The 23,434-nt window shown below is 44.6% G+C and overlaps 1 protein-coding gene across 2 annotated transcripts in view; it reads right to left on the bottom strand.

Annotated features, from left to right (window-relative positions):
• Nucleotides 1-102: 102 nt before the first annotated feature.
• sema6cb (semaphorin 6Cb) overlaps nt 103-23,434 on the bottom strand; it is an 81,041-nt gene continuing 57,709 nt past the window's right edge. The window contains exons 7-21 of one of the 2 annotated variants that reach the window (XM_088306967.1): nt 22,831-22,887; nt 22,660-22,761; nt 22,407-22,497; nt 21,479-21,601; nt 21,305-21,393; nt 20,500-20,717; nt 20,262-20,393; nt 20,035-20,190; nt 18,533-18,709; nt 16,475-16,612; nt 14,977-15,054; nt 13,762-13,820; nt 13,112-13,162; nt 10,816-10,956; nt 103-2,996 (exon numbers count right to left, since the gene is read on the bottom strand). In XM_088306967.1, the coding sequence (XP_088163093.1) occupies nt 1,774-2,996; nt 10,816-10,956; nt 13,112-13,162; nt 13,762-13,820; nt 14,977-15,054; nt 16,475-16,612; nt 18,533-18,709; nt 20,035-20,190; nt 20,262-20,393; nt 20,500-20,717; nt 21,305-21,393; nt 21,479-21,601; nt 22,407-22,497; nt 22,660-22,761; nt 22,831-22,887 (2,835 nt within the window). In that variant the 3' untranslated portion in view covers nt 103-1,773. The remainder of the gene's footprint in view (nt 2,997-10,815; nt 10,957-13,111; nt 13,163-13,761; nt 13,821-14,976; nt 15,055-16,474; nt 16,613-18,532; nt 18,710-20,034; nt 20,191-20,261; nt 20,394-20,499; nt 20,718-21,304; nt 21,394-21,478; nt 21,602-22,406; nt 22,498-22,659; nt 22,762-22,830; nt 22,888-23,434) is intronic. The other variant, XM_088306968.1, reaches the window with a different exon arrangement.

Raw genomic sequence — 23,434 nt, 5'->3', positions numbered from 1 at the left:
TAAATGTTTTCAAACCGGCAACATCTTGACTGCGAGGCAGTCTTTCCAACCACTACTGATGATCTGTGCAGCCATGAGCATGAAATCAGGCACGTACATGCATTTGTGTAGTCAGTATGTTTTTTATTTACAAGCATTAGCCACAAAGTGTGTCAATAAGAAGTGCAGCTCTCTCCATTGTTGTTGTTGAAGTTTGTATGAGAATGTCGGCCTTCGGCGGTCCAAAAATGTTCCCACTGGAGAAACGTCCATATGAGCAACAATCAAACATTTGTCAAATCAAGTAAAAAAAAAATGGCAGCGAGTCGTCTGCTTCGACAGACTGCTCCGAAATAAAAAGACAAAAAGATGGTTATATAAAAAAATAAAATCTTGAAATCCAGAAAAAAAAATGGCATTTTTTTTTTTTGGGCAACCAAACGACAAGTCAGAATTCTGTGATGCTCTGAGGTCATTTCAGGAAAATTTTAGGAATAAGCCTCAAATGCATTTGTTGACAGGTATAGACGGCTTTTTAGTTTTTGGGAGAAGTTTCGGGATTTTTTTTTTTTTTTGAGGGGGGTGGCAGGTCTTTTTGGATATTTGAGTATAATAAGGCAAATACAAAAGTTACTTTCTTGCTAACTTGTCATCACAACTTGACACACATATACATACATATATATATTTATATATACTGCAGATAGTATATACCGTATGTGGCTCTACACACACATACAGTATACAGTACTCGCACGCGTACGCACACACACGCGCGCACACACACATGCATAATAGAAACACATTCTGGTTAGCAACACAACGACATCGCAAAGAAAACAAGAACGAAGCATTGCAGCGCTTCAAGTCTTTACCGCAACTTTGTGCATTCTTAGCGTCACTTTAATGTACTCGCCGTTGCTGACGTAGTGACAGGTGTGGTTGTTTCCAATTGATGTCGTCGTTGTTGATGCAGTCGTTAACGTAAGCTCATGAAGTCGTTGATGTTCTGGGCAAACTACGGCCCGGGGGCCACATGCGGCCCGTTAAACGTTTTAATCCGGCCCGTCAAACTTGAAAGAAATTCAATGAATAAACCTTGTTCCTGTTTTATTTTCTCAATACTCTGGTGTGTCAAACACAGATATTTTGTTGTAATGCTTTTGTTTGCTTTCAGTTCAAATTAAATGTATTTATTTTCTCCGATGAGGTGAGGTGACCAAAACACTCCATCCATCTGCTCCTGGTCCGGCCCCTTTTGTCAAATTTTAGAACCCATTGTGGCCCGCCAATCAAAAAGTTTGCACACCCCTGATGTAGTTGTTGAACTCATTTACTGCCATTGACGGCTAAAGACGTCAAAGATCCATATTTTTTATTCGGCTGCTCGTGAAAGAGTTAAGTAGCTGTTGATGAAGACATTTGTTAGACACGGCTAATTTTGTCAAAGTTATAGTCATTAAAGTCGACATTTACGTGGTTATTGTGGATGTAATCAGAAAAGAAGCGGACTCTTGTCGATGTAGTCGTTAATGCAGGTGTAGTCATTCACAGCTGACGGGGCTATTCACGTAGTGCTTGTTGGTATAATTGTTGATGTAGTCGTCAAGAAAGTTTTTGACGTAGAAGTGGGTGTAGTTGCTGCGGTTGCACATTGAGGACGCAATCAGCCGCTCTGCGCTGCGTTCCGGCGCGAGGTCCATGTAGTGCGTCACGTACAAGAGAGAAATACCAATATGGTACAAAGATAAACTTCCCACGTCAACTTGATGCGCCGGTCCGTGTCCGAGACTGTCAGTAGTTGAAGTTGGCGTGCGGGCTGACGGGCGAGGAGGCGGGAATAAAGAGCGGCTTGGGCGGGGCGTCGGTTTTTAGGGGGGGCCCCCTTCGGATGCCGCCGCCGCCCCTGAGAGGGCCTTCCTGCTGAGCGGCGTTGTAGCGCGCCAAGTACCCGGGCGGCAGGAGCGGGAAGTGGCCCTCGCAGCTTCCTGTGGAGTTCATGCGCGCCAGAAGCGGCGGCGGCTGGTGGGCGGCTCCCATGCGTTGGCTGAAGCTGTGATGGCGAGGGAGCGCCGCCCCGCCGGCGCCGGACCCGGCGCCACCCATGAAGGAGTGCCTCTGGGACGAGGATTGGCGGCGCTCCAGCGTGGACGTGTGCGGCGGGTCCGGGGGGACGTCCATGCGGCGGGTCAGGCTGTCGCGGGGCAGCGTGGACGAGCTGTAGTACGGCGCCGACTCCGTCTCGGGAATGTGAGGCTGGATGCGGCCGGCGTAGGCCAGGTGGCCCGCGGCCGCCGCCCCGCTGGTGTGGTGCCCTCCCGCCGGGCTGATGAGCTGCGGCGTCTTGGCTCCGCCCCCCTCGTGGATGTGCTTGAGCAGCTCGTCCAATGACGTGACTTCCATCACCTTGCGGGCGTAGCCGGGGTGTTGCGGCAGGAGGCGCTCGGCGTTGTGGACTTTGCGCTCATCGGGGAGGCGCGACGACCCGTATGGGTACACGTGGGCCGAGGGCGGCCGCGACGCGTTGTTGCAGTTGTGGTTTTTCTCCCACTGGTTCCGGAAGGCCTTCATGCTCTTTATGGGCAGCTCGGGCGTGGAGTCCGGCGTGGGCAGTCCGGAGAGTTCCGAGGAGGAGCGCAGGTGGTGGTGGTGGTGGTGGGGAAGCACCAGGTCCCCCACCGACATGGCGTGGTGGGCGCTCCTCCTGGGCGCCTCCTTGGAGAACAAGGAGCTGTAGATCTTCGGGGAGGACGCCTCCAGCTTGTCCTCCTTGCCGGCGCCGCCCTCCAGGAGGCCGTTGAGCTTGGCCAAGCTGCGCAGGGACAGCGCGTGCGGGATCTGGACCTCGGGGTCTTTGGGGAGCTTCCGTGTCTTGTGCCCGGCCCGGTTGCAGTAGCAGGACACGAGGAAGCCCGACAGGAAGGCGCCCAGCACGAAGGCCACCAAGACGCACGCGATCAGCAGCGTGTAGTGGACGCTGTGGTTGCTCTTGTCCGCTTCGGAAGGACGGCGCACACCTGGTAACAACAAAAAACAAAATCATTTTTTAGTCCTCAGGGCGCTCAAGTGTGACAAAGTCAAATTGAAAAATGAAAAACTACACCTTGCATTTATAAAATTAAAGCTCTAATTATGTTTTTGTCTTTGCCAATGACGTCATACATGAACATTCCGAATTTGGGTCCTCTTGACTTTATTTTGGCGGTTGCAACTACATTGCTGCCACCTTCTGGCCGCCGGTGGTAATGCGCAGCAATTATTTGCCAAACACCAAAAGGAAGTCGAAGAATAAATGGAAAAATAAGTAGAAATAGAAGAAGTCATGCATGACCGCCAGTGGCCAACCGCCAAAAGAAATGGAAGATGAACAAGTAGTCGTCGCCGTGGCAACTCATATGTGACATATCGCTAGTTTAGCATCCGACTCTCTATACATTTTTTTCTCCTTAAAGATGCATTTTTTTGACTGAGTAACTTCTAGTCTGAAGAATCCGATCATTTAGAAAACAAAAGTCAACATGAAATCAAATTGAAAAATCCCAAACCGCTGTCACCCTTCTTCCCGCTTTTCAACCATTTTCGCAAGGCTATTGCAAACGAAACGTCCCGAGGATTTTTGTTTTATGTTGTTCTTTCCAACTCGTTTCTTGAAAATTGTTTTCATCAGATGCCATTTTTAAAATTCCTTGGAACTGGATTGATGGGATTGGGATTGCTTTCTAATTTGGGCTAAATGGCTTTCAGACGAGACTCAACACTTGAACATTTTGATTCTGTTTTCTACCAGATTACCTCATTTATCAATTATTGCACAAAGAAGCAATTTCATGCAATTTTCTTTACTTTAATGGCTTCCTGCGCTCCCACGGAGCAAATGGATGACTCAATTTTGATTATAGAACGTGGCTGGCTGGAGAAAACCTTGTAGTATTAATAATAGAAAAAAATGAAGTGAACATATCTAAATGATTCATCTTTTTGGTTATTTTTCCAACATGTGCATTGTGCCGCTAAAAGAAATAAAAATGGATCATTTTTATAAAGCCCCAGAATTGTTTAAACATTTTTGCTTTCATTAGCAAAAATACCCCCAAAAAAATTATGGCTGAAAACGGCGGCGAAGCAGCTGAAAGCGTCATAAAACCAAACAAGGGCTGAGAGATAAAACAAAAGCCCTTGATGGACAAAAAAACAATATCTGGAGAAGTGCTCTAGCTGACACTGAACACATCAAGTGAGAAAAAGAAACTGAAATATTGAAGGAGTTCAGCAGGGACTGGTCTCGAGTCAATATGAGGGCAGACACAGACAAACAACGAGGTCAACTGAGAGTTGCAGGTGAGCCGGGGCGTATCCCAGCTGACATTTGGCGAGAGACGCGGGGTACACCCTGGATTGGTTGTCAGTACCTGTCAGATCAACTAGAGACAAAATAAAAAAAAAATGTGAGAGAAAAAAAAAAAAGCCACACAAGCTCGGGTCGAACAGACTAACGCCAGATTTGAACCCAGAATCTCACGACTGTGAGGCGGATGTGCTAACCACTAGCCAGACGTGACATTTTCACCCATGTTGAGAGCATACATGAGCATTGATGCTATCGCGAAAAAAAACCAAAAAAACGTTTGGCGATAGTGAGGAAAGAAGCACAATGGAGCCGTCAGGAGCTGCCAATCATTCTCGTTTCCCGCCTCTGGGCTCGAGCAACACAAAATGGCCGCCACTCCAAAAACTCCAAATGGACTTAATTGGCACCGTGTGTGTGTCGTGTATAATGTGTAAATGACCTTGGTCCACACTGCCGACCATCTGGGGTGTCACGCCTCCGCTACACCCCCGCCCCAAAACCCCGCATGACACATTGGTAAGAGTGTGTGTGCTTGCCTCATTAGCATATGCACGTGGGTGTGTGTGTGTGTGTGAGAACATGCAGGTGGTCCAGAGCAACAGAACTGCGGCTGAAATCTTTGCTGAGGAGTGAAAATGATGAAGTCCAAATGATGTTAATGATCATAACGAGATGATGAAGATGATGATCGTTAAGATGATGACTCATCATTGCGCTCGCTGATCAATAATTAACAATACGCAGCAGAGCACAACTTTCATCAATTTTTCGGACGGAATTAACACTGACGTGATCGCTCGGGCGGGAAAAAAAAAAACTTGAATATTTATCAAAAATTCACTTCAAGGGTAATAAAAAGGCACCACGGAGAAAATGGGAACGTGGCCGCTTAGCTCTGATTGGCTGCTGCTCTGTCTCGTTCATTTGTCACGTTAGCAGTTCGTCATCTTGCCGCTCAGACGCATTAGTTTTACGTCAGAGTAGTCTGTCGTGTTTTTTTTTGTCGTCTTAGTAGTCGGTTATGTTAGCGTTAGCATTGCGGTAGTACGTTGTGTTAGCAGTCATGCTAGCAGTCAGTCACGTGAGATCGTCCTCAGTCGCTCGTGTTCATCTCAATCATGTTAGCCATTTGGTGATGAGTCATGTGTCAGCTGGAGCCTGACCGGTCGGTCTGGATTTGTTTTTTTTGAGGCAGTTGCCAATTGTGATGTTTGGCAGAAGGAAATTCCAATAACTGATTAATTTGACAATAAAATAATAATTTAAAAAAAAGCATAAAATAAGTTCTTTTTTGGCCCCTTAATGTTAACTACAATAAATATATGAATTACAGGCAGAACATTTGACTGTTTTACATTACTGTGTTTCAGTCCTTTAGTAATTATTTAACTTTACAAGAGACAAAAATTTGCTTTTTTTTGTAGATTTGGGAGAGAAAATGGCCCTCATATTTTTTTCAAGATGTAAAAAAAAAAAGAAAGAAAATTAAATTAAATTAAAAAAAACAACAACATGATTTTGGCCAATTAAAAAAAAAAGAAAAATTTATATACAAAAAAAAAAAAAAAAAAAAAGATTTTGGCCAATTAAAAAAAAACATGCCTTGATGGAGGTCCTCCGAGACTTCCAATGGATTTATTGATCGATTCCGAGCTGCGTCCCAATATTTTTGCTCCAGTCGTGAGCAAGGGCGCGGTGTTGAGGAAATTAGGAGCAGAACAAAGATGATTTTCCAGAAGTGCGCAGACAAAAGTGTCAAACGCCTGTGTCACATGCGTGTGTGTGCGTATGATGAGAAAGCGGTCGTCACGGCAACCATGGCAGACAACGACGTTGACTCCCAGGAAGCTCTGCAGGCCTGAAAGTGTCAGACGTCTGCTGACAGACAAAGACAACGCAAGGAAGAGCAACATCCAAGCGCACCGTCTTCGTCACTCTCTGTTGTTTGAACGTGCACCTTCCAAGACAACTTCCATGAATTAATCAGTCACGTGACCACGCCAGCACAGTCAAATGTCATCTCGTCAATAGACGAGACGCTTGTGATGATTCCAACAATTCGGCAGGATGTCACGTCTGTATGTAGACGTACGTAGGAATAAATGTGCGTTTATGTTGAAGAGGACTAAAAAAAAAAAAAAGAGAGCAAGACGTGATTGACAGGCCGTCACTTGGGGAAAATGTTTTGAAGATGCAAGTATCAAGTATCAGCACACGTCCTCCCCGTGTCGTGGGAGGACAAACACCAATCACTGGAAATGAAAAGAGACAGAGCGCTCGCTCGGCTCCTTGCTTTCCATCAAGAAAGTGAAAAAAGCGTCTCGGCGAGGTTTTCCTCACGCTCAGCGACTCCAAGACCTTGAGAAGACGCCACCGGTTGGGCACAAAAAAAAGCACCAAGCGTAGCATGACTTGACAATTGCGCGAATGATCGACTCCTTCGTCACTATTTGTGGATATTTACGCAGAAATTGGCCCATATCGAATTTGTTCTGGAACGTCGTTAATTTCAGGGGTACTACTGAAAAATGACGACATATCGGCAGCTGGCGGACGTAGTGAACAAACTTAACTATTTTCTGTTTTTGTGCTGAGGCAAAAATAATAAAATATTGATCTGCTACCATCTTGGGGCCCCCCAAAAAAAAAAAAGACGCTAAAGTGAGTTGAGAAGCTTCATGTCGACATAAAAAAAAATACTTCAAATGTCATTTACATTTGATTGCAAATTTGATATTCACTACAGGGCTACGTAAAAATTGACGCCTCCAAAGGTTAATAATCGCTTCAAGATGCCACAAAATGGCAGCAAACGATTCAAAAGGGAGAGAGGATCATAAAGCATCAACAGCCGCGAGCACACGCACAATCATCAACTCGTGTCGCATAAACAATAGTCGCAAGTTCAAAGATTCAACGCCAAAAAAAAAAAAAAAACGTTCACATGAGGCTCATCAAGAATGTTAGCTAGCATGCTAACGAGCGTTCAGGCTGATGTGATGCAAACAAATTTGCACTTCCACAGATGCAAACGAGCCATTAATCGCACCTTTTGGCGCAGACGCACAAGAATAAACGTTACGGCAAGCGGCTGCATCGGGAGACAAGCGGAAATTACGACATCTAGGAATTATTGAACCCAACACCACAAAGATTTCACCAGATGGCGCTAATGTCATATTTGAATTTTTAATTGCTTTTGGCCTGAGCAGCAAGATTGTCAGCGAATAACAAAGGATGGGGCTCACAAGACCCGCGCCGGCGCAAATATGGGTGTCAAAACATAAACATTACAAGTTGAGAGGCGGGAATGTTGCGTGAAGTCCAGCAAAAAAGAAAAAAAAAAAATGGTGAAGTTGTCGTCAAGGGTTGCTTTTAATAAAGTCAAAAGAGTTGAGTAATTAGCGGGAGTGAGTGCGAGCTCAAGAGGGCGTGTAATTGTTCCTTAATGACTTCTTCATCCTGACAGCAGCGCCGCCTCAGGCTTTGTTGATGCGCGCATGCAATCGCAGCGCAACGCCGCCGCGCCGCATCAACAGAAAATCCATTCCTCACACACACACACATTCTACACAATATTCCACCTCAACGTTTCCACACGCAGAAATTGAATTTAAGTGGGAGATAATCGACGAGCTCCTTCAATATTTTATTTATTATTTTTTTAGGGCTGTCAAAATGAAAGAGTTAACTCAATAATTTATTTCGTTTTTTTATTATTAAAACACGGTTAAATAGCTTAACATCATTTCAGAACAAAAGAACCTGCTTAAGTTACCGCTCAGCCTTGCAAACCAACACGGCTGGAGTTAACTAACTTAACTAAATGTAGCGGAGAAGTTTTGAGAATTGAATTTTGAGTAAAATGCCATTGAGGTCGTATTCAAGGGTCAAAGAAAGCGATTAGAACAGTCTTTGATTTAAAATACACTCCATATTTGGTGATTTTGCATGAAAGATATTATTCAAGTTAATATCTGTTAAAAGCGTCACAAATTGTAGTAGAAAAAGTGATTCGTTGAAATTAATATGGATTTTTTTTGTGATGAAGTCGTTTAAAAAATGTATCTTTTTCTTTACAAAATCAGTTCTTCAAGGTCAACGGAAAAACGACAAATAATAAATAAAAAAAACTGAACGTCATGTCAGTCCAACAGGTTTGCAGTCGGTTAGTCCGTTTGGATTCGCGGTCAATCGTGTCATTCATAAGCTTGCCACAAATCAGGAAGCTGGCGCCGCGCCAGCATCCTTTCAAACGGGACGTGCCACAAACGGAGAGCACAGACAACTCATGCACGCTCTCCTGCACATGCGCACACCTACAAAGCCGAACAATTTCAGAGCTTCCAAACTTCCCAGTGGCTCGCCATTAAAGGAAGTTTCCTTTTTCTCCAGCATCCAAACTTAAAGGCGCAGTCCACGCGGAAGTCACTTTTTTATGATTTCTAAATGCTGACTGCAGCTTTAAGGCGGGTGGGCGGGGGTGGGAGGGATGTGCGGGGGGAGGGATTTGGGGGAGGAGTTACGAGGGAGCAGGCAGGTCAGGTGGGAGAGGAGCTGCGGGAGGCAAACACCGCGGGCCCAGTCAGTTGCTGTCGTCAAATATGGTATGTCGTTTATTTACGAGCGGTCGGCAGACGCGCATCGTCATCCAATCAGCTGCTGTGTTGCTCCAAGTCAAAGCAAAACTCAACAATTTGTAATATTGCGTGTGCTATCGGCGACGACGTGACCTGCTTCAATGCTGATTGGTCAAGTTTTTTTTTTTACATTTAATGAGCGTCTGGTCCATATGGACATTTGCATTTTAAAGCCCGGCGTCAGCGCTTCTGTGGGCCATGTTATGACCCGCTGAACTTTATAAATATTTATAAATAAGATGAAATATTCTTCAAGTATTTGTTTGGCCGAAGCCATCTGCCGGGAGCAAATTTCCAACTTCTCCTCAGGACTTTTAGCCTCTGCGCTGCACCAAAGTTTCTCAGGATAGTTGGTTGCCATGGTTACGATAAGTACAAAAATACCTTGAGTTGAAACGGAAATCACAATGGATGCTAATAGCGTCAATGTTAGTAAAGTGACTGATTAAAATGACGTCAATGCTAATATCAACGCTAATAATGCTAATGCTAATACCGTCAACACGAATAAGATCGTTGCTAACGCCGCCAATGATAGAACATCAAAAGTAATGACAACAATGTTCATAATTTCAACAATAAGACAAAAGAAATAACATGGTCGATTATAATGGGATGCAATAGCATACATGCTAACGATAGCGATGCTAATAGCCTCAATGCTACATCATGGATGCTAAATGCTCAGAAAGTGAAAGCTTATAACGTCAATGCTAATGCTTAAAATGCTATGTTTGTGTGTGTGTGTGTGTGTGTGCGTGTGCGCGTGGGTGCGTGTGCGTGGGTGCGTGCGCGTGTGTGTCTTCTTTGTCATCTTATTTCCTTTTCTCATTATGTGCGTGGCATTTCTTGATGCCCTAAGCGAGGATTTACGCTGCTCTGACAGCTCACACCAGCAAAAAGGGCGAGGCGGGCAGCGAGCAAAACCACTTCCTGACTACCTCGCCGCCAAATCTTCTAAAAGCTCTTTTCATGACCTCCATCCACCAAGGAGAAAATTGGTGCTGTGTATGGAGTGCTGTCGTAGTTGTTTATTCTGTTAGCATCGGTGATGGTGAGTCATCTCCAACACGGTTTATCCCGTAAAGGTCGCGGGAGGGTGCTGGAGCCTATCCCAGCTGACTTTGGGCGAAAGGCGGACTACACGCTGAACGGAACGCCATGCCGTTAGCATTGGTTAGCTCGCGTTAGCGGGCAGTTAAACCCAGTACATTTCTTTCCAAGAACATGTTCTATTTGCCTTCACGAGTCGAAACATGACATTCTGATTTATATTGCGTTGGCGGAATACAATTTAGCAGCAAAATCCATCAGCGTTTAGCCATCTCAGGCGGCGGCCATTTTGTCACTTCTGTCGCCTAAAAATGACATCACAGATGCTCAGGGCTCAAATAACGACCAATCGTGGCTCAGCTTCAGAAAACAGGTGAGCCGTGATCGGTTGTGACCTGAGCAACTGGGATGTCATTTTCAGTCGAGACAAGTGACAAAATGGCCGCCCCCCGAGATGGCTAAACGGGGGTGGATTTTGCTGCTAAATTGTATTCTGCCAACGCAATATTAATCAGAATGTCATGTTTAGACTCGTGAAGGTGCATGCAACATTTTATTGCAAACAATGTTTTTGGGTTGACTGCCCCTTTAATTAATTTCTGTTAGTAGTCGTGATTTAGTTGTGTATTGACGGTCCTTTATGTTAGTCAGTCCTGTTTGCAGCCACTCGTGTGTTACGTTGCATTCGTCAGTCATGTTAGCAGTCTGTCGGAGTTAGTCAGGCATATGCGGCCCAGCAGCGCAACCCCCCGAAGAGGTCAGAGTGCACAGAGGACACAAGCCCCTCCCCCTTACCCTCCATCTCCACAATGATTGGCTCCGAGTCAGGTGACCCTTGCTCCCCCTCGTAGGGAGGGCCCTCCGGACCTGGACCTCTTTCAGGGTCACCTGCCTCCTTATGATTGGATGGGCCGGCGCTTGTGGGTGTGGCCTTCCCTGTGGTCGCAGCGGAGGGAGGAAGAGGAGGGGGAGGGGCAACACAGTGATTGATTAGTGACTTGTCCATCAACTTCCTGATTGGGAAGGACAATCGCTCAAGCGCACGCCTCGTTGCCGAATGTGTACACTCATCTGTCAATCAATCAATAACGGATGATTGGCACGATGAGCAAATGCGGTTGGTCGCGTTAGCCGTGTTAGTGGTCGGTAAGATAATTGGTCAGTTGGTTTCGTCATTTGCTGTCAATTGTCTTAGTCGGTCGCGTTAATATGACTCAAAGTGGCAGTTAGTCACGTTAGCGGTAAGTCGCATTCGATTTTCAAAAGTTAAACGATGACGCGTGAAATGTTTGTCATTTGGCAGACATATTGTCCCGGTGACACACGGCATGCTTAATAGCATCATTAGCGCCCTCCTGTTAGCAGCATGCTAAATGGCTCTTAAAGGGAGAAAAAAGAGGCGCCGTTTGTCATCTTCCCGGCGGCGTGCCAGATGACGGCGTCCCACCACGTCACCATCTGCGCTTCTCTGATTTATCGGACTGGTTTTTGTTTCGAAGGCAACAACGCAAAAAAGGGAGGATTATCTGATTGGACATGCCGGTGGGTGTTTATCTTCCGCATTTCTCTCGGCGGGGCAGCCATTGTTGAGATGACAGGAAGTGGAAGAAAGACGGCATCCGGGGCTTAGGCGAGTGGCGGCCTCGTGCGATCCGTCGGCTTTGTTAGCATGAAAAATTCTCCTCCAGACAAAAGAGCGACGAGCGTCAGAGTCCATACGGCGGCTATCAAAAGCCGCGTTGTAGCATCAAAGCCGCCAGCATTGCGCTAACTCCGCCTCCGGGAAGTGAACCTATGGAAGTCTGCTCGGTAATATTTCCTTCCAACACACATAGACGGACGGGACAACCCAGACTTGAGAACAGGACTACAAAGAGGTAAACTCACTTCCTAGAGCCCGACAGAGTGGACAGAAAAGCAGTTTGGTGCGAGCAGTCAAGTCATGTTAGTGACCATTCAGTTGTGTTGGCGGTCAGTCTGTCAGTTAGCGCGTAGTCAGTCGTGATAGAACGATTTCCAGGGCCGATACCGATTCTTTGTAGTCATGGAGACCGATAACCGATATTTGAAGCCAAAAAAATGGGGTGAAATGTTGACAAAATTTTGAAAAATACAAATTTGGCTTAATTTAAATACCATTAAGTACGTATTTATTAAACTACTAGTGATTAACAACATGTTAAGGCTTTTTTTTTTTTTTTAAACTTTGTTGTAGTAGACTGATATTGATTAAAATTTCTTCAAAGTCTGTCGCTTCACCTTCCTCTGCTCGTGGGACCGCCCCCGTAGTGCGTGTGACTTGAGGGAAAAAGCAAACGGACAGCCTACTGCTGATTGGCTGCTCAAGTTACCAATCGGCGGGCGGGCCAATCTGCCTCTGCCAGCGGGGCCACGAGCACACCAGAGAGAGAGAGAGAGAAAGAAGCGCCAAAAGAATTTTATCGGCCTTGAAAGTTTAAAAAGAAAAAAGGCAGATGCCGATAACCTGCAAAATGCCAAATATCGGCCAAGATAATTGACTCGGCCGATAATCGGTCTATCTCTGGTAGTCAGTGGTCTTAGCAGTCAGTTGTTTGGTGGTCAGTCAAGTCGTGCTCATTTTACCGCTGATAGTGGTCGGTCCGTCTTGTTAGCAGTTAGCCACGTCGTTATTCGGTAAGTCAGTCGTGTAAGAGAGGTCAGCGACATTAACGGTCATTGGCGTTCCCGGCCATTCAGTCGTGTTGGCGCTCAATCAAGAGATTCAAAATGGATGCCCACATTGTGGCTCTGCGACTGCCAAGACAGGCTGTGACAAACGTGAACAATTTTTTCCCTTCGGGGCCTCTTGGGTCGTATCGGAGCGGCGGCCAGCTCGGCCGCGTCCCGATACTTCATTCCCAGCACGCCGCTGGCGCTGGTGAGCCAAATGAGACATGACAGGGATGGCGGTCACCGGGGAGAAAGGCCATTAAGGACAATGGCCGCCATGTTTAAGCTGTCAGCGAGCGGCCTGAATGAAAGATTCCGGCAGCTTCCGGGCGGCGTTCAGAGTGTGGAGGAACGAGTGGTCATTTGTGGACAGCAAGAAAAGGGGGACGTGTGAACTGACCGTAAGCCGAGTCCAGAGGCGTGTTGTGCTTGCGAGTGGTCGCCAGGACATCTGAAGATGGCAAAGAAAACATTTGGAATTTGTTTTTTTCTCACCTCAAGGATTCCCGCGCTCAACTGTTAGTCATTTCCAACGGGATATCTTTTGTTACGTTGTTTGTCGGCGTCATGCAAACGAGCGATAAAAAAAACGACATCTTAGAAACGCCACTCAAGCGGGAAGATTAAAAGCGCGTTCCTAAGAGAGGCTCTGGAAAAAGTTGTTTGGCGTGCAACCGACACGATTGGAACATGCGAATGCTTCATGCTAATGTGTGTGCGTGCGTTTTTTTTTTTTTTTTTACGAGGCTACTATCAAGTGTCAAACCTGACGTTTGTTTTTCCCATCAGCTGCCAGAAGACGCCGATGTGGTTAAACGTTGGTTACGTGTACGAGCGGCGGACGGAATAATAAGCATCTCGCCCGGAACGTTCTTCACGGCCGACTGGCGACAAACTGATTGTCTGTCAGCTTCACGCAATTAAAAAGACAAACTCCGGGATTCAACGTCCGCGCAGTCGACAAGTACGTGCTAACTAGCTAGCCGAGCGCCGATATATATATATATATATATATTTTAATGTTGTGAGAAAACGACGTGGTGGCCTCACCGTGACAGGCGTTAGGATGGAGAGCAGCGGCGTTCTCCACATCTTGCTCGAAGGCGCCTCTGGAAGTGGGGGGGGGGCACACAAAAAACATGCGGCAGTAATTAACACATCATCATGTTTTTTGTTTTTTTTTACAGAGCTTCTGACTAAATTAAATGAAAACATTCGTAACTGTTCAGATGACATGTCGATGTGACATGAGAGTAATCCATTTCATTCTTTTCCACTTTCTCCTCCACACAACAACGCCGTTGACGAGACTGCCAGGTAGGCAATGAAGATGAAGGCCTGACACCACAACGCGCTGTCATTTTTTTTTCTCGAGAGACTTCCTGCTGTGGCTTGTGCGGCTGGAAACTAAAAGTTTTTGGACAAAACTTTTTGTTTTTCTTTTTCTGGGGGGGGGGGGGGGGGTTATGTACGGTGAAGGAGAAGAGCGTGTACAGAACGCCACAGAGAAAAAGATTTTTTTGTCACACCCGCAAGTTGAAATCATACACCTGCCCTTCCAGAAATAAATAAATAAAATAAAAATAAATAAAGAAATTGAGTTTGCAGCCTCCGTGTGGCATCTTTGTCGCAAAAATTAAAAGTAGAAGAAGAGGTGAACTAAAACAAAAGTGAAATGTCATCATTAATTTAATTTAATTTAATTTCACCTGATATCTCACATATTGTTTGTTACATGTTTATTACATTGTCACGTCTCATCATGCGACGTATGTCACCATTTTGATCACGTGAGGATCTTCTCAGTCATTTTTTTAGGATCTTCGCAAGCGCAAAGAAGAAAAACAAGATCCAAAGCAGATGTTGCGATCAAATTCACGTCTTTGCCGACTTTCCCAAGTTCCCAAAATTCCACCTCCTTTTGTCTTCCCCGTCTGCATCTTTGCTCGGGATTGTGGAATGCCGAGCGCGCATGTTCTGGCCCGGTTCAACCACACTGCAAACTGCTCGCTCATTGGACGTCGGCTCGTAAATCAAAAAAACCTCAGCGAGCCGCTCGGGAAACGTTGTGTCGGAATGTCGTCTCTTTTCCATCGCGAAAGGGGCCTTCGAGGAAATGAAGCGCGCAGCGTGGAGTGGAAAAAAAAAAGTCAGCCGCTCGCAACGAGGCAAACATTCATTCTCGTCCTCGACTGGCAATCAACATCACGTCTCGCTTTTGATGATGTCACGGTGACATCACACCGTCAACACGTCGACACTTACTTGAATCCCGGTGTGGCGGCGACACACTTTCCAGCCTTTAGCCACACGCAGTATGGATCCCGAGAGGCGAGGCAGCGTCTGCAAGGCAAGACGGACGACCACACAAACGTTTTTATTTTTATATTTAGATAATATTTTATATTATACGGTGTCCCGCCTCCATCACCGTTCTTCATCTGTATATTTATATATATATATATTTTTTTACAGTAAACAGGCAAGTCTTATTTTAGGGTTGCGAGCCTTTCGTTTAGTATTTCATTGTGCTCCAACTTGTCAGGCAGCACTGAGGTCCAACAGAAAAGATGCTGCATATCATGAATTAGATCCAACAAAAAAGGCAGAGAAGGTTCCCAATTAAACTCCCGCAATGAGATTATGAGTTGTGACGTATGCGTTGTTGCTCTGCGTGTATTTGTTAGTAGCAGTTGTTAAGGTTTAGCTTTCTCATAACATTTTCCAATTCCCGTTAGCCCGTCTATGACATTTCACATGATGTTAGAAATTGAGTGTTTTAAAAAAAAAAAAAAAAAAATTATTTTTTTTAACATTTTGGTGTATATAAAACAGTTCATTCTCTTTTGTTTTATGTGCAAGTTTGACAATGAACCGGCAGCTTGAAGCAAGCACACTTGACCTCCTAATTGGAGAACAGAGAGTGTCGTCTTTTTGTTCCCTCCAAATGATGTTCTACGCGCATTTCTTGAAATTAAGAACCGTCACTAGCATCACAGGGGGGATCGGAACGTATCCGCTTCTGTCAACGGGGTCACTGTATTTACGTGTGCATGTATTAATATGTATTTGTTTGCCCATATATGGTAATTGCACGGCTGAGTCATACGAGCGCTGCTCTGGCGTCCTCAAAAAACATTTTAGGAGGAAATGACGCGTGTCTCAGCTCTCCGGCCAGCTTGCAGAGCTTAAGTAGGGCTCGCTTTCATGCATTTTACTATCCCCCCCCCAAATCTTATCCAAAAACAGCCCCTGACTCCCCCCGCATTTATCACAACCCCCCCCCCCCCCCCAACACTGGCTTCTGGTCAATCAGCTGGATCCAATCTGGCAGCCAAAGTGTGAGCGCTGCCGAGACGTTTGCATGCGATGGGACTCCATCAATTCCCGCAAAGAGGAACAATCTTTCCTCTCGCTTTACACACAGGGGGGTGAGGGGGATAAACGGGGGCGGGGGGGCTCGGAGGGGGTGACTGAGTTGAACATTCCTCCCCAAAAATAGAATGCGATGCTGAGAACATGAAAGGAGCAAACAGAACAGAAAACAAGCGTAAACATCGACAAGAAATGAATCGCTTCCTTATCTGATTTGAAAATAATTAAAAAAAAAAATAATATCGCTTTAGTTCAATGCGGGAAAAAAGTTCGACAATTCTGCATCGCGGTTGGCTGGTGTCAAGAATCCTCGCCATTTATTTGATTTTTTTTCCACGAACGACGCTTTTCTCGTTTGCGATTGGCGACGGTGCGGGATGCCACTCACGTCTTGCAGTCGCCGTAGTCGTCGCAACGGCTGAGCGGTACGCGGATGACGCATCCCGAGAAGGCCACGAAGAGGGCGTGGTAGTCTCGGTCCAGCTCCATAGCCAAGACCCGATGCTCCTCCCCCCTCACGTTGCATCTGGAAGACGACACCAAGCAAGAAGTCCAACAAACTTTCACGCGTCGTCGTCAGAAAACTAACGGCTGCCAGCGGTGTGCTGATGCAAAGCAATTTAATGGAGTGTAAGGGCTGCGCGCACGTGCACACACGTGTGCATACGCATGCGAATGTCACAAAAAAAAAAAGCAAATGTCAAGGAAAAATGAAACTAGTCAAAATATGGCATTTGAAATATGAGTTAAGCAGGAAAATCCACCCGTTTTTTTGTCCATGTCAGGCGGCGGCCATTTTGTCACCCCTGGCAAAAAACGGGTTGATTTTGCTGCTTGACTCAAATTCCACAAACGGAATATGACTCAAAATGCCATGTTTAGACGAATTAAGGCACATAGAACATTTTATTGCAAAAAAAAAAAAAATTTCGGGGGTTGACTTCCCCTTTAAGAAAAACGACAAGTGGCTAACGGAGGAAAGAAAACAATAAGATAAGGAGAAGCTAAGACCAAAAAAGACAAATCTGAAAAAAAAAAGTAAAAAGATGCTAAGACAAAAAAAAAATAAAGTTCAATTCTTAAGAAAAGGCGAAAAGGATTTAGTAAACAGAAGCCAAGACAAAAGGAAACTAAGGAAATAAGAAGCCAAGATAAGCAGAGCCTAATCTCAGAATAAGGAGAAACTATGGCAAGAAAAAAAAATGCTAAGCTTAGAAGGAGCCAAGGTAAGGGGATAAAAAAAAAAAGTTTCGTCATCATCCCCCTCATAAAATAATCGTCCCGCGTCCGCGTCCTTTTCAAGCGCTTCCGTCTTTGCATTTTGCGTCCATGCATAACGAGACGTTAACGGCAGAAGTTGCATAATTCATCAATATTATTTAAAGCTCCTTAGCTGGCTAATTTCCCATCTATATCCAATTAGCGTCATTTGCCGACTAAAAATCTGCACCTGATTAAAAGCTAAATTTAGTCATAAAAACGGAAGTGTACACATTATTTTAGTTCTTAAATGCTTCTTCACACAGACGCGCGTATCGCTTCCGTGTTTTTGCCAACTTAGTGTCTCTCTCTCTCTCAGTTAAAGGGCCAGTCCACAACTAGATTTAATTCAGCTACGAGTGCAAATATTAGATTTTTTTTTTTACATGTTGTACTTTTTATTTATTTATTTTATTTAGTTATTTATATATTTTTATTTATTTATTATTTTTACAGGGATGGCCGAAAATCTATTTCCGTCAATGTTTATGGCGTACGGTTTTAAATAAAAAAATAAATGAATACATAAATAAAAATTTGTAATACGTCCTGCGTTCCCAAAATGAGCGTCCGTCCGCCAGTGGGTCGAAATGCCCATCTCTGGAAAAGCCTAGGATAAGACGCTACAGTAAGAAAAAAAATAAGTTAAGGAGAAGCTAAGATAAGAAAAGTTTGAGCTGAGAAGAAGCTACAAAAACAAAAAACAAAGTTAAAAAGAACGCAAGTTAAGAAGAGGCTAAATTGACGCCTCGATCAGACTTGAAGATTTTATCTCAAAAGGTTGACGTAAGAATCTAAGCCAGGTGTGGGCAAAGTACGGCCCAGGGGCCACATGCGGCCTGTTAAACGTTTTAATTTGGCCCGCCTAAGTTAAAAAAAATTAAATGAATAAACATTGCTCATGTTTTATTTTCTAATCAGTGTGGTTTTTCAAAGACATAAATATTGTCGTAATGCTTTTGTTCACTTCCATTGAAAATTAAATGTTTTTTTTTTTTTTTCTCCGATGAGGTGAGGTGACCAAAACACTCCATCCATCGGCTCCTGGTCACTCTGTCAAATTTTAGAACTCATGGTTGCCCGCCAATCAAAACGTTTGCCCACCCCTGATCTAAGCTAAGATATGATGACGCAAAGTTCCGAAAAGTCGATGTTCAAAGAAGAAAGCGGAATGTCAGGTGGTTACTTGTTGTGGTTGTAGACGTTGATGTCCTCCAGGAGTGTGGTGCTGAGCGTTTGGTTGTTTCCGTCCGTGCTGGCGAGAACTTTCAGAACTCGGCCGTCCTCCGAACCCAAAAAGATCACCGTGAAGTTCCTGTTGGGACCGGCGGACGTGTCCACTGCGATCTGAGTCAACTTGAACCTGGGCCAACACAAACATCACAACATGGAATAAACCGGCTCGTCAATCGAGTCTTATTTTTGGGATATTTCTTGTTTTTTTTTTTTTGCAGTTTTTGTCATTCGTCCTGGAAATATTCTGGGATTGTTTTGGTTGTTGGGATCAAATTGTTCTTGGGATTTTTTTTTTCCTTTTCTTCTTTTTGGGATCGTTCTGGTTCTGGGCATCATTCATGCACTTTGCATTGTTGTTGGGACTGTTCTTATCTTGTTCTTGAGATTATTCCCACACTATCGTGAGAAAAAAAAAATAAAAATAAATCAATCATCTGATCTTCCCGCCTCACCAGCGCGCCCTCGTTCACCTTCACCTGTTAATCCATCTCTCCTTCCCCTCCACAGCTCGACATCGATCCCGCTTGCTCGTCTCTTTTGAATATAAGCTTCTGCGCGTTGCAAGTTCTCATGAAGCGGCTGAAGTGCGCGGCTGAAGGGCACCTTGAGCCTTTTAATGGGCTCTGCTTTGTTTCTAGAAGCGCTCACAACTGTCAGGCCATCACTCGCCCTGCGGGGGGGGGGCAACAGATGCTGGTGTGTTTATCTAGAATGCACCTGCAGGGATTTCAGATGGAGCTATTTGGTAGCAGTGGTTCTCAATCTGGGGTCCCCGGACCCCTTGGAGGTCCCAAAGATGTCGCCGCAAAATTTGAAATAAATCCCATCACCGATAAAATTAACGACTACATTTTATTGCAGATTAGTGCTAATTAAAAACGCTGATATGATTGGGACATCTCTGCAAAAAAAAATAAAAATAAAAATAAATAAATAAATAAAATAAAATAAAAATAAATAAATAAATAAATATATATATATATATATATATATATATATATATATATATATATATTATTTTTTTATAGAACAAAAAGTGCATTTCTCCAAGAATATAGTTCTAGCATTTTTTTATCAATCATCTTTAAAATTTTCGTAAGGGTAAAATTTATTTGTCTATTGATAGAACTATTCTCAGACCATAACTTTTTTCTCATTATAACTGAAAAAAAAAAGCGCGATATTTTAGAAAAAAAATAAATAGCATATTATGAGAGTAAAGTTGCATTTTTGAAATTCAACTGTTAAAATATCTTCAATTTTCTACATTTTAATTCCTATGTCAGCTACAGGTGCGAACGGTAGTTATTTTTAATTGCCCCTTCAGATGATGAGTCCATGGAATATTTTCTCCTCTGTACACACGTCAGATGTTATCAAATCATTCTGATGGGTCCAAGCCCATGAAACGCATGGAAGAACTCATTGGGGGTTTTGCGGTCCCACACGTACCTGCTGGTGGTCCTGGTGAAAAGTGGCCTGTTATTGGCGGAGGGCACGGCCTCATCCATGAGCGGGTAGGACTTGATGAATGTCAGCATGTCGTCGGGGAAGGCGGTGGACGACTTCAGGTCGGCAGCGGAGCCTTCGCCGGCGCAGCAGCCGGGCCTGAGCAACGACAGAACCCGGTCAAAGAAAAAGCTAAGCTAAGAGGACGCTAAGCTAGGAAGGAGCATCACCTTGGTTTGGGGACCTGCTCGTCGGGGACGGGCGTCCAGGCCGCCTCGCTGTTCTTCTGCTCCTTGAACTTCCCGCTGAAGGCCTTCTCGATGTCGTCCATGTAGAAGGCGCACACGGCCGAGCCGGTGATGCTGCGGGAAGATCGGCAAAAGACCACGGCGTGAGACCAGTCGCCACGTAAATAACAAACCGCTCGGCAGTCAGTCACAGGTGAGCTGGAGTCGCCGTGATACCGACCTGTTGGCCTGCGTGGTGAAGACACCGAGCACGGCGGGCCGGCGGTTGATCTGCAGCACGTTCGTGAGAGACTGCAACACGTCGAAGTAGAAGAAGGAGTCGCCGGGCACGGAGCAGTTGAGGCGAGCCTTCAGGAAGGACGTCCAGTAGCGCTCCAGAACCCGAGGAGAACCGCCATTGTCGTTCTTGCACACGCGCGCCACTCTGGAGAAAACCACCTAGAGGGCGCCAGAGAGCCAGGACACATTATGTTAAAAAAAACAAAAAAAAACTTTTTAACGTCTTGTATACAAATAGTTGTGCGTCTGTTGTTCTCGCCTTGAGTGTTAACTTAAACAACCAAGTCAACATTATTGTTTGCTGACTATTTATGAAACGCGAGACACTTAATATTGCACCACTATGATCTTACTGTGCAGCTAAAATACATAATCCCTCCCCAAGTGCAGGTTTCTCTACAGATGCCAATCTCAGCTTGGATGGACAAACGTGAAACATGAATTAGCTAACAGTGTTAGCGACATTAGCTATTATAATGTAATAACCATAGTCGGTAAAGTTGTCAGCGTGGACGTGAGGGATAAGAGTATTCGGCCATAGCGTGAGCCAAACGGCCAAACTAATTGGCAAGTCTATTTGGGTGACTCGGTAATTAAATGCTGTGGTGATAACACAATTTAATCACGACTAACGATCAGTGAGATAACATCGTTAGCTTCTTCACCACACTTGACTGCTAGGTGCAATTGCGTGATGGCTATTTGTGTTGGACGACGTCACGCCACATTTTTGCCGACGGTCTCACCTTGCCCAGCGACGTGTACTCCACAGCGATCTCGCTGAAGAAGAAGTACACAAAGTTGCCGTACTCGATGGCGTGCAGGAAGTGAGGCTCTGGTGTCGAGGAACGGAAACGCGCCACTCCGTTAATCATCGCGGCAAAAAAAAAGCAACGGCGACATGGACGGCATGTGCTCACCTCGAAGCCATTTTGAATCGTACTTGACGGTCCGTAGGACGGGGCGACTCTCGCCCAGGCTGCGGTAGATCACCGCGTCGCTCGCCAAGAAGTCAGTCATGGTCGCTGAGTAGAAGTCACCTCCTGCGGGACAAGACAAAACAGAAAAACAGTCACCATTTTTTTTTTGTCATTCACTACTCGCAAATTCAGAGCATTGTATATTTTTGGGAACCAACAGTATGCTAAATTATTTGCTGAAATACAAATAAAAATAAAAATAAAAAAAATAAAATAAAAAAAATAAACAAATAAAAAAATAAAATTAAATAAAATTAAAATCAACTTTTTGCTGTTTTGGTGCTCGAACAAACAACATTCGTGGCAGGGCTCAGTCCCAACCTCCTGCAAAGGAACGCTTACGGTACACCAGCGGTCACCAATTTGGTGCACGATTAGCCCGCAGGCGTGTTCAGAAAATAGCCCACCAAAGACATTCCAAATATGGAAACGCTGGATGTTGAATATAAATGTTTATCTGTTTCAAAACCTGTTAAATCATTGTTGATGATTATAGATAATTGTGATAAATCATTCACATCATCAGTGACTTGATTGTGACTTTAAAATGAGTCATTATTAAAAAGAGACAATTGCATTAAAAAAATAAATAAATAAAAAAAATACAAATAAGATGCACTGTCGATGTCATCCATTTTTTTATTGCGCCTGTCCTAATTAGAGTCTCAGGTGACCTGAGGTCTAATTTCGGCCTCTCGATGTCAGGGCACACACAGACAAGCATTCACTTCTACCTCTGGACAATTTCGTAGCTAAAAATGATTTTTGGAATTTGGCAGAAAAAGAAAATGTCAAAGGCGCACGAGGATGACAAGCAAACTCCACAAAGGCCGATATTCTCCGGACTGCCAACCAGCATTTAACATACCTGCAAAAAGCCCAACGTTGGACTGATGCGACTCGAAGGGACAACGAGCCTGACCGACCATTTCTTCCCCGTCCTGCTCCAAAGTCGACATCTGATGACACAACATGACTCTACAATCACGTTTACGATACATTCATTTTTTTAAAGGGGACATGAACTGCTCGCACAAAGTTAGGTGTATTTGTTGAAAAACTCAATAATTTCACACCATAATTCTCTTTTAAATATTATTCCTGGAATGAGGTGGCGGTACCTTGTAGTTGCGGCATGTGGGGTTGAAGGCGTTTGTACCGCAAGCAAACAGCGTCTCATCGTTGCGGGGCACCAAAACTTTGATGTAATTGTAACATTCGTCCTGGAAAAAAAAATAATCCGACGTCAGCGCATGTGAGTGAGGATGAGAATGCGTACATGAGATACTTACGCTGTTCTTCCCTCGCACCGTGCACTTGTCCACGTCCTTCGTCTTCCATGTCAGCTTCTGCCAAAACAAATTTGATGGGAAACAGGAAGAAGCTAAACTGAGAAAATGCTAAGCTAAGATGAAGCATAGATAAGAAAAAGTTAGGAAGAGGAAAAGATATTAGGCTAAGGAGATGCTAAGAAGCAGCTAAGCTACGTAGAAAAGGTGAAGCTAAGCTAAGAAGAGAAGTAAACGCAAAAAGTTGAAAAGGTGTAAAGCTGATAAGAAGCCAATCCGAGATGAAGCTAAGCTATGAAAACGTGAACGAAAACCTTGGCAAAAACATAATGAGGTCGATGAAGCGGCTAAGCTAAGGAGATGTTGAGAAGAAAACACAAAGTTGAAAAGGCGCTAGGAAGAAGCTGACAAGCTAAGATGAAGCTAAGATAAGAAATAGTTAAGAAGAGGAAAAAAATACTAGGGTAATGAAATGCGAAAAAGCAGCTAAGCTATGGCGCAAAGGTGAAGCTAAGCTAAAATGTTGAGATGAGGCTAAGCTAAGAGGAGAAAACAGACACATAAAACTTGAAAAGGTGCTAGGAATAAGCTGCGCTAAAATGAAGCT

The sequence above is a fragment of the Idiotropiscis lumnitzeri genome, chromosome 10 (genome assembly GCF_059441095.1).
Source record: "Idiotropiscis lumnitzeri isolate Australia: NSW breed Sydney's pygmy pipehorse chromosome 10, RoL_Ilum_1.0, whole genome shotgun sequence".
Lineage (NCBI taxonomy): Eukaryota > Metazoa > Chordata > Actinopteri > Syngnathiformes > Syngnathidae > Idiotropiscis > Idiotropiscis lumnitzeri.
The sequence above is the reverse complement of the archived record's forward strand: the minus strand, read 5'-3'. Positions and strand labels throughout refer to the sequence as shown.